Source organism: Ruditapes philippinarum, unplaced genomic scaffold, assembly GCF_026571515.1.
Source record: "Ruditapes philippinarum isolate M1 unplaced genomic scaffold, ASM2657151v2 ctg4834_1_1_1_1, whole genome shotgun sequence".
NCBI classification, from domain to species: Eukaryota; Metazoa; Mollusca; class Bivalvia; order Venerida; family Veneridae; genus Ruditapes; species Ruditapes philippinarum.
This window is the reverse complement of record NW_026858530.1, coordinates 231,611-241,957: the sequence shown is the minus strand read 5'-3', so window position 1 is coordinate 241,957 and position 10,347 is coordinate 231,611. Positions and strand designations below refer to the sequence as shown.

Genomic DNA, 10,347 nt, shown 5'->3' with positions numbered 1-10,347 from the left:
ATATAACAACATATTTGTTAACTTGATTTTTACGAATCAAAATAAAACTAATTAACACAACATGACATTCACTGCTAACAACTCCTTCAATAGGCCAAAATAAAAAGCATTCCATAAGAGACGACGCCGCTCACTGGCGTCGCCAATAAAAGAATTGAAATTAAAAAAGGACACAATTGATTTTGATTATCTATTTTAACGGAATAAATCACTGTCATTTAATTTATATATCAGCATTTAAAGGGTTAAGTACGACTTCTCATTAATTAATATTGGCATTTTTGTATAAAATATAATTTTCTTTTACTTTTGTGCCTTTCAAAGTTGACTTTTTAAACTCGTTTGAATAATTAAGTATGAAAGAAATACTTATGTAAAAAGCAAGCAAAATCTCTTGAAATTACAATTTTCTCAATTTACACAAATCTACAAAATGACAGATTATTTAACACTGTACATGTATTTCCATGAAAATATCGATATTAAAAATAGTTACATGTAACCGTCAGGTAATCGCAAATATATGTAATAAGTTTTTCAGTATAAACAGTCCTATCCAGATAGCAAAATACAATAGAAATTTTTTAAAGAATATAAAAACAGATTAATACACATAATTAATTATCTGTTATGACGATGAAGATAATTCCAAATAGAAAGCTAAGTACATTGTATCTGATAAAACACATTGTTAAGTAAATAGTCCAAACAATAGATAGTAAACCAAATTTTATCACCGATGAGTGACTACACCTATGCTAGTTATACTTTGAACATTTTACTTAGTCACTTGACAATTTTTATGTGAAGTTTAAAATAACACTACATTTATAGTTCAATTAAATGAACTTCCTGGTATAAACTACTTATTTTTACTATGCATGACAAACACATCCTGGATCACTTGCTAATTCAAAACAGAGCAAAAACATGACGCACTAGAGAAAACAGGATACCCAGACTGCACATGCTTCTGACATGAAATTGAAAAAGTCTTTTCACGTGTATCGTTCATTTAATATAATTTCATTTCCTTTATATGCACTATATCTGATCAAAATCATTAATAATTATAATGATGCTGAAAATGTACCGAATCAATAACAGAGATTTTTAAATGTTAATTTAGAAACATAGTGTTCGTTTGATATGGCATACCCTAAATTATAACATGGCAAATCAACCCGGAAGATTGAATCTACTTGTGCGATGTGCTATGATGTACATTTAATTTTATTGTCAAAATCAAACATGTTTAACCGTAAATAGAGTCCTTAAGATTACTTATAAATAAGAAGTTTAAATCTAGTTCCGTCAGATGAATTATGACATTTTTACATTGTAAATTGTAGCACTGTATATATGAAAGTTAAATTGTAAACAAGTAAAAAAAAAAAACACGAGTTGAAGATTATAAGACTCACGCCTTTTGTCGTGATTCTTTTTTTTTTTCAATGAAATACGGTTACTTTGTAAATAAATAAAATAAAAGTATTTGCTAACTTAACTGATTAAAGAAAACATAAACTTAAATGCACGAGTGATCATTTTGCTTTATGTCTCCTTTTTATAAAAACCTTATAACCGTAACAGGCGGCTCCCTATAGTAAGTGCACTTACTAAAGAAACAGTAAACCCTCGGGGAAATAATATATATATATATATATATATATATATATATATATATATATATATATATATATATATATATATATATATATATATATATATGAAATTGAAGAGACGAGAGGTACATAATTCACATTATGCACATAATTTTTCGTAGCATGCATTGCCGCGGTATCCAAAAGTACTGAAAATTATTTGAATATTTATAGATCTAGCAACAATTATCCCGCAATTATAGTCTGATTTTATTGACCTGTCAATTACGAATACATTATAGCACTCATTTAAATATTCGATCCCACTTCGGGTTTGTCCGTTAATTTTACGAGAATAAATACATGTATGTAGTATATAACTACCATTTGAAATCTCCCACTAGCTTAATATTGGTTTTCGTAACATACTGTTAAGTTATTACCTACTAAGTAAGTAGTCAACGACCTTAACAAATAGGCTGTGTTCCCGGTTTTTGGGTAGCTGAAATGCCCATATGTTTTCTCGTATGTGGCCTACCTATTCTGTTTTTGGAGCATGTGTAGCATTTCATGGAATATCATAGGAAATATACAATTGGAAAAAGATATACGGATGTTTTCTAGTCGTAATTTAATATAATTTCCATAATTAAAGCCTCATGTGTAGAAAAACAACTTTATTCATGTTCCATTGATTGGTTCATTAAGTGAGAAATAGTTTCTGCGTAACTGCAGCATTTACAGCTTGCCTTGTTCGCTGTAGATTCAGGCTTTATTATTTTCAGAAACTCTTTTATAATTTACTACTGGAAAATGTAGGGAAAAAAGACTGTTAGAACTTGTTTTATAGCAAACTTGTTATGAATACAGCAGATATTTTAAGATTCAACAGTTAAAAGATTAGAAAAACCACTTTGTATTTGAATGCATTGTTTGCAGTAAGTTCAACAAGTACACGCACGAGTTAATTCTTGGTTAATTTGTTTTAAGTGAATTGGTACTAACAGGGGGAAGTAGTGAAATAACAAGGGAAAGTGGTACAATAAGTTATAGCGAGTGTTTTCAAAGTTATGACTTCCTTTCGGCCCTCGATGCATTCATTAAACGGTTCAATATTGAATACAGTTTGTACATGTATATGATCGAAATGATAAAGCGATTGAACGAACGATTTGCGAGTTTTTCAAAAGGCATAAAATATGTACCTATACCATTCAAACAATACTGTAACTAATAGAAGGGAGAAGCTACAAATCGAATAGCGGAAACCCAAAAGTAATTTGAACAATGAAAACTAGAAATATATTTGAAACTGATGAATGAAAACAGCCTTAAATACTTATGATTGAAAACATCATTCATTCATTCGTTCATTTGCTTCATGCACAAACACTACTGGAATCAAAAATGTTCTTACATTACGGTTTTGGATATAATAAATTAGAACACTTGGATACAGTAACATGTACAGAGATGCTAATCATATTTGAATGATATCAAAGTATTGTGTATAAGTCTGTAATATAAATGCTTTCAATATCTAAAAATGTACGTAAAATGCATTAAGCGCACGCAGTATCTGGGTAATGTTATATTGTCAACGACTTTTATTTATGTATATTGCCGATAGATGGTCGCTCGTCCGTTTGTTTGTCCCTTAGTTAGATTTATAACGTCGTCCCTGGAAACGCATGGTGTATCATACTTAACATACTAATAACAAAATTCTGATCACGTGACAGCTTTCCATGAACACCGATGCACAATCGTTAACGCATTAACAGCGTACGGCTGTTACACAAGATAATGTCATAAATGAGTCCGTGCGAAATAAATCAAGATTGTGGGAAGTCGCCAGGCTTTCATTACATACTTAAGTAATGAATGAGCACAAAATACACAAATTATAAGTTTGCAGAAAAAAAAATGAGAAAGCATTTTTATACCCATTCAAGAATCTTCTCATTTCAAAGACATAATATAAACATGCACTTTAAAAACTGCGTAGCTACATGTATGACAGCATTTCCTTAAATCAGTGCACTTCAAGCTTTTTGCTTATTATTATGAAAATATTGAAAATATATTAAAAAGTAACTTTGAAGTGAACAAGAAATAATTTACACATTGCAAACGGCACTGACAACCGATGTAATTACCAAAAAGAGGTCAAAATATGCAAAAATAGCCCTTGCTGTGTTAGTAACGTAGTGGCAATATAGTAATTTAAAAGAAATACTGTAAAATCAGTCATTATATTTCTTTTTAGTTAAGTGATTCAAGTAATTATCTCAGAGTTTAGAAATATACTTTACAGAACAAGATACACAATTTATAAGGTAATTTACGGAGTCATAAATTAATACATAGGCCACAAAAATAAATAAATATATTTTTAATCGGTTAACAACAGTACGAGTGATATACTCCAAGTAATTTGGGTTCGAAACAAATATCAAGAATTTCACTTATAAACTATTACAATGATTTGATAGAGTATGTCTCAAATAACAACGCAAACTATTGACAAAATGCAATATACTCTTCACATCGTATTGTTTAGCAACAGTTATGTTTGAAACGATAGCTTAGTGGGCTTTGGATTTGAGAGGTAGTACGTTCGATTTTTAAGTTAATTAACATCTTTTATACAGTATAATTCTTTTTTATGATTATTTTAAAATATCATTATGATAAAGATAACAACAGTGTGAAATTGAAATTAAAAGGATTCAGAATAAAAGCAGAAAACAAAACCTTCTGATCAAATCGTCCATCGCTTTTTTTTTCATTATTCGCTGTATAACCAGATGAATAGTACATGTAGAAGTTATTTTGATCAGTAGAGTTCAAAAATGTGTATACTTCAGGCACGAAATATGCTGAAATGATTTTAATACTCGTACATGATTGTATACGGGTGTTAAACAGAAAGAATAATCAAAAATGAATGGGCCAAAAACGAACCTAACGTACTTGACCGTATTGAGTTGTATATTTGTATACAAATAAAGATATTTTTTAATGCACATTTTCGTTAGAATATGCTACGGACGATGTCAAATATCTATCGATGTTTTACATGTTCTGTTCACTGGCCGTATTATCTGTATGCAATTGACATGATTATACAGATTAAAAAGCTTATTGTGGCAAATGTCTGAAAAATGATATACAATGTATCAGATTATTATTTACTGAAAACTGCACAGCGCTGATTGGAAAAGCGCGCGTCATATCATTAGGAATATTGACGTCGCGTTTCAATGAATACGTCATTTGACCTGCATTTCCTCATTTCCAATGTGTTCGGTTGTTTGAAATGTCACATCACGTCACGGCCCATTTGTCTAACATTTCCATGTTATAAATACTCTCATTATATATTATATAGAAATGTATTGGAATCGGTCCTTTACTTCAGAACGCATATCGATAAAATCGTTCTACTTAGGACAGAATGAAATTCAAGCTAAACATGATGTTGACATTCAAGGCACGTATTATTTTTGGAAAATCTGCCTCAAGCTTATATAATGTTCAAAGGCGAAATAATTGCAATGAAAGAATGGAAGTGAAAACAGGTAAAAATGACATATAACTAAATGAATAAAAATAAAAAACTTAATATCTTTATCTTGTAAGACGAAAATAATTAATAGATACTATTCAACAAATAGTATTAAATGCTATCTGATATAAAAGCATGGAGTTAAATAAATAATATGCTTAAAATCAAAAGTTATTTATTTGAAATTATTGAAAAATGTGATCAGATATGTGTATTTCGTCTTATAAATGTCAAAATTTGCGAGTTTTTTATGGGCGACCCCGGAGGGGCGTCCCTTTTACGAAGTTTTGTCTTGGCCGAGGGTGGGGCTGTTTAATAAGTTTTTAATGTCATTTTGTTAAATAGTTTATTATGCAATACTCTGCTACACCTTAATTTCTGAAATAGTGTTTTTCTACTGCGCATGCATGAATCTGTGTTTTTTCCAATGTGTTCGGTTCAGACTATGTTAGATACATTTATGTACATGTGTATGTTTTTTTAAACGGTTTTCCTGTTTTATTTAAGTCCAATATTTTCATTTCAAAATTAAGCTTGTTTTCATATTTTAACTTAACATTTTTTAAACATCAATTATTGTTCGATCACCATTAAAATAGTCAATAGTTTGAAATATACAACTACTTCCTCCTAGTTTGACAGTGAAAACAAATAAGCATAATGTCTTTTTAATATTGTAATGATAAATAATATAACAGACTCAACTTTTACAAATATGTTCATATACTCATTACACTACCAGAAAATACAAGCTAAAAACCAGAATAATTCCAAATGTTAGATAGATTTTTATTAGATAAGCTTTATGCGTTATAACGTTCAACAGATATTCGTTATCAATTACAAATGTTTTAACATAAGCAATAAGTACATAAACGTTAATCGTATAGTCAGGGTCATTTTCAGATAAAACCGTAGCGTAATTCTGACAAAGAAACCGTTTGTTTACGTATTATTCAATTTTGTAATTGTTCATACGTTGTTCCGTCGTTTATATACTGTGTAAGCTCTGTATATTGTTTAGAAGGTTCCTCGTCAACTTCTGCTGCATTATTTTCATAGTGTTCTACTTCGATAATATTGCTTATATTCCTAGTGTTGTCATTCCCACTGAAATTGATTTATTAAATTTATTTATTTTGATGAATTAAACCATATTCGTTTTGCTGTCAAAAGGTATCGATTGATGTTTATTAGCACAGTAAAACGTCAACTTTTAAGCACAGATAAATTTCAGTGAACATTACTAGACTTACGGTGCAAATAGAAAAGAATAAAACAATAAAGATTTGCAGAAATTAAAAGAAAGTACGAATATAAAAGTACGACTTACGTTTTATGGTTAGATCCATGTATGATAGACGCTGTACCTAAAATATAAATAACTGTTTGCTGATTTGTCTGCACCTAAATTAATTTAATATCAATCGAACAAAACATGCATATTTGATTAATATGTTTATAAAAAAAAAACAACAAAAAATAGTATATTTCATTGCAAAAACAAAAGCTTACCTTTCTTAGATATATTCCGTCTGTACAATATGGTTAGACCTGTTGCATATCCAACCAAAACGATACATACTACCCCGAGTATTATTGACATTGTGAACGTTGTTGTCTCTGTACCACATTTGCAGATGTCAGGTTTGTGATCTGATTTTAAACACATTAGAATAAATAACTATTTACACGTTACTGTCGACCACAATGTATTATTAATGGCAATTCATTATATAATGTACCTCTTAGAACTGTATTATTTTGGCATAATTGAACATTAAAGAACGTTTCTGCAATTGGGCACCAACGATATTACACAAATCTTAATGTCACCATGTATGCGGTCTCTCTATTGTTTCAAAAATGTTGGTGATCACCGAAACTAAAAAGCGAAGTAAATCGATTACAGGCAAACAATGCTTGATTCCTACAAAAACAAGAATAATGATAAAAAAGACAATAAATACAATACCTGTTTGTGATGTCTCTGATAAAAACATTATCTGGTCATATGAACCGATTCTGTTTACAGTAGTTACACGATATTTCCCATAATGTTCCTGAGATACATTCAAGATTGTTAAATTTGTCTTCAATCCAGATGATGAAATTTGAAAATCTTCGTTACTCAATAAAGAAACCCAATTATGCCTGTCTTCCTTGGACCATGAAAATCCTTTGGGACCAGGTTCCGGGTAGGCGATAGCTATGAATGAGAGCCTTACTGGTTCTCCAAGCCTGCTTGTCACATTGTGAAAAACTTGTCGTAATGGTCGCGGAGAACCTGTTGTTAAGTAAATAAATAAAAGCGTATTTGAAAAGAAAAAAGAAAAATATTATTTGCAAAAACAAGCACTACATAGATATCCAACCATTTATGCAATCAGTCAATTTTAAATTATACCTTCCTCCTTAGATACCAGAATTACACTTACATACCGATTTTGATTTTGAAAATAACTATTTAAATTTGCGTACATTTCAGCATTAATTTAAAGAGGCAATGTTCATATAAGCAAATTAGAAGAACATTAAATCGTAGCTATAGTTAAATAACACTTCAGTGTTATTATATTTTTTCTGGTCCTACAGGATCATTTAGTCCAGCACTTTTAAGTGTTGAGAATTGATCACTTTTTTCAGATATTTATACTTGTATCTGTAAGGAGAAAATAAACGAAATATTTTTATTTCCAGTCACCTCATATACTAGGTATTGTAAAAAGATTCAGCACTTATTTAAACATTTGAATAAAATCTTACATTCTATATATACAGAAGACGTCTTATTTGTTGAAGTACCAAAAGCATCGATTCCCTTGCAGACATAAATACCACTTTTAGTGCAACCAATATTTTGAAGGTTGTAAACTAATTCATTTGTATTAGACTGCTTTGCAATAATTTCCTCTCTGAAAAGTATATAAACCTCTGAGGCAGGAATTCCACTAACTACACATGTGAATTGAATATCAACTCCATGTTCGTCAAATGTGGCATTTGTTTTGCTTTCATTCTGGCCTATGTAGAACGATTTTACTATTGTTCGTTCTGTAATAAAAGACGTGTTCCAACATAATTTAGACATATAATTAAAACTATTGATCACATTGAACTGTTCATAAAGGTTTCAGAATAAAACTGTTTCATCATTTTATAAAACAACCCCTAGGTACGAAAATCATTTTATTTCTGGACATTTTATGCATGGCCAAGTCCGAAACACGTGTATTTGTATGACCTACAAATGATAAGAGTATTTCATAATATGTATAAAGCATGTCCTTCTACTTCCAAACACGTTAAAAACTCATGAACTTTAAAGTCTCTGACTTGTTTTGACTTTATGGCTATGTTGTTTAATCAAACTTGGAACATAGTCATTCTAGAAACTCAATACTACTCTTAAATAAATTCAAACGGACTCTGCTATGTATGAATTAGAAAAAGAATCTTAAATGCACAAACCTAAAATCCGGAAACTTGGAGTAGTAGATGATACAGCATTTGCTTCATCCTGAATGTTGAATGCTTTACAACACAGAGTTTTGTTATTGTCCTCAAGTCCTGCAGTGTATGTAAATGCTGTGCTTGTGCTTCGTTGTACTGAAGTTGATCCAACATACCAGACAATTGTTGACACAGGTCTGCTAGTGCCAGTTGTACATCTAAATGTTTTACTTGATCCATTTATCATTACAATTGTTTCAGAACTTGATAGAGTTTTGTTTTCATCATTGAGAGTGACTGACGTTACTTGTACTGAAAGATGATTTATAATGATTGATATTTGAATAATGTGAAAAAAACAAGAATGATCCAGGCTGGGAGCTCATTCTGTTGTGGATAACGAATAGGAAGGAAAGCAAATATTTGAAAATGGTGAAAAATGTAACATTAGTGCTAGGATATCCTTTACAATATCCGTTTAGTCACTGTGCGATTCAACACATTTCGTTTAACTTTTAATTTGAAAGTTAAAATATTTTTCGTAATCACAAAACCATATAAGGGGCAAAGCACATAACAAAGTGCAACTTAAAGCATGTCCTTGATTGTAAAAATATACAATTATTTATTTCTATAGACCTTTATACGCTATCAAAATTCGACCGGATGTAGCATATTCTCGCGCATGCGCAATCTGCGCAGGGCAAAAAGTACTAAATAAAAATGTAGTAGAAAGTTCATGTACAATTCTGAGTAAGTTAAAGGTAAAATGTATACATTGATATATAAAATAAAACTTTACACAAAGATGCCTTTAAAACTTTGTGGCCAAGGCTGCCATAAATACAGAGTTTACTTAACTTTATCCTTTATCAAATTTGACTGCGATGCCAAACATAAAAAGAATAAGTCAAATAATTTTACAAACGCTTGCGTAGTGAAATAACACACATTTTATCCGGTTTAGAGTAACATAAATGCACGTCATACTATTTGTCACTTCACAAAATTAATTCCGAAAATTGATGAGATTGGTTTAAAATACGATGATCATAATTCTAAATGATACGTTATGGTATTAAAACGTACCGGTTGAATGACTTTCAAAACTAAGCAGAATAAACAACAGGTCATGTGTCAATTTGTTTGACACTTACCGCTTTGCCAATCCACATAACCAGTACCAACTGTGTAAAATTATGTAATACAGGGCAAATAAAATTTTATCATTAACACCCTGCTGCTTCTATGAAAAAGTCGTCAAATTAATCTTTAAACAGAAGGCTTGCATGCGCTTTTTGATAATTGAAATATTAGTCCCGCATATTTTATCTTATCTGTTATAAATATAAATGCACGGTTAACTTACCTCTTTAAGTCATCCAAAAAAATACTGTCTCCCAGATGACATAACTTTAATTTATGCAAGTATGAGAATAGAAAGAGAATATTGCCAACACATATCATATTCACGACATTTAATTAAGAAGTTCAGTGCTTCAATAATAATGTCACGAGGAATGCTTCGTACATATTTACCGTTATTTATCACAATTAACTATTCTAAACTAATGGTTGATCTTTTAGATTACATTAAATTGTACTGATTACTGATTACCGAGTACTGATATAATATATTATTTTCTTTATTGCTCTCTGCCCTACGCAGAATGCGAAATGAAACATCTGTTACTATGGAAATATCGTATCGTAAAAAGG

General features: G+C 30.3%; 1 protein-coding gene across 1 annotated transcript; it reads right to left on the bottom strand.

Annotated features, from left to right (window-relative positions):
- Positions 1 to 5,836: 5,836 nt before the first annotated feature.
- LOC132753508 (uncharacterized) lies at positions 5,837 to 8,937 on the bottom strand. Its single transcript, XM_060743988.1, has 6 exons — positions 8,647 to 8,937; positions 7,942 to 8,229; positions 7,151 to 7,462; positions 6,691 to 6,831; positions 6,509 to 6,545; positions 5,837 to 6,285 (listed from the first exon to the last, which is right to left on the bottom strand). The coding sequence occupies exons 1-6, from the start codon at positions 8,873 to 8,875 to the stop codon at positions 6,132 to 6,134; spliced, it is 1,161 nt and encodes a 386-aa protein (XP_060599971.1). The 5' UTR covers positions 8,876 to 8,937; the 3' UTR covers positions 5,837 to 6,131.
- Between the last annotated feature and the right edge of the window lie 1,410 nt (positions 8,938 to 10,347).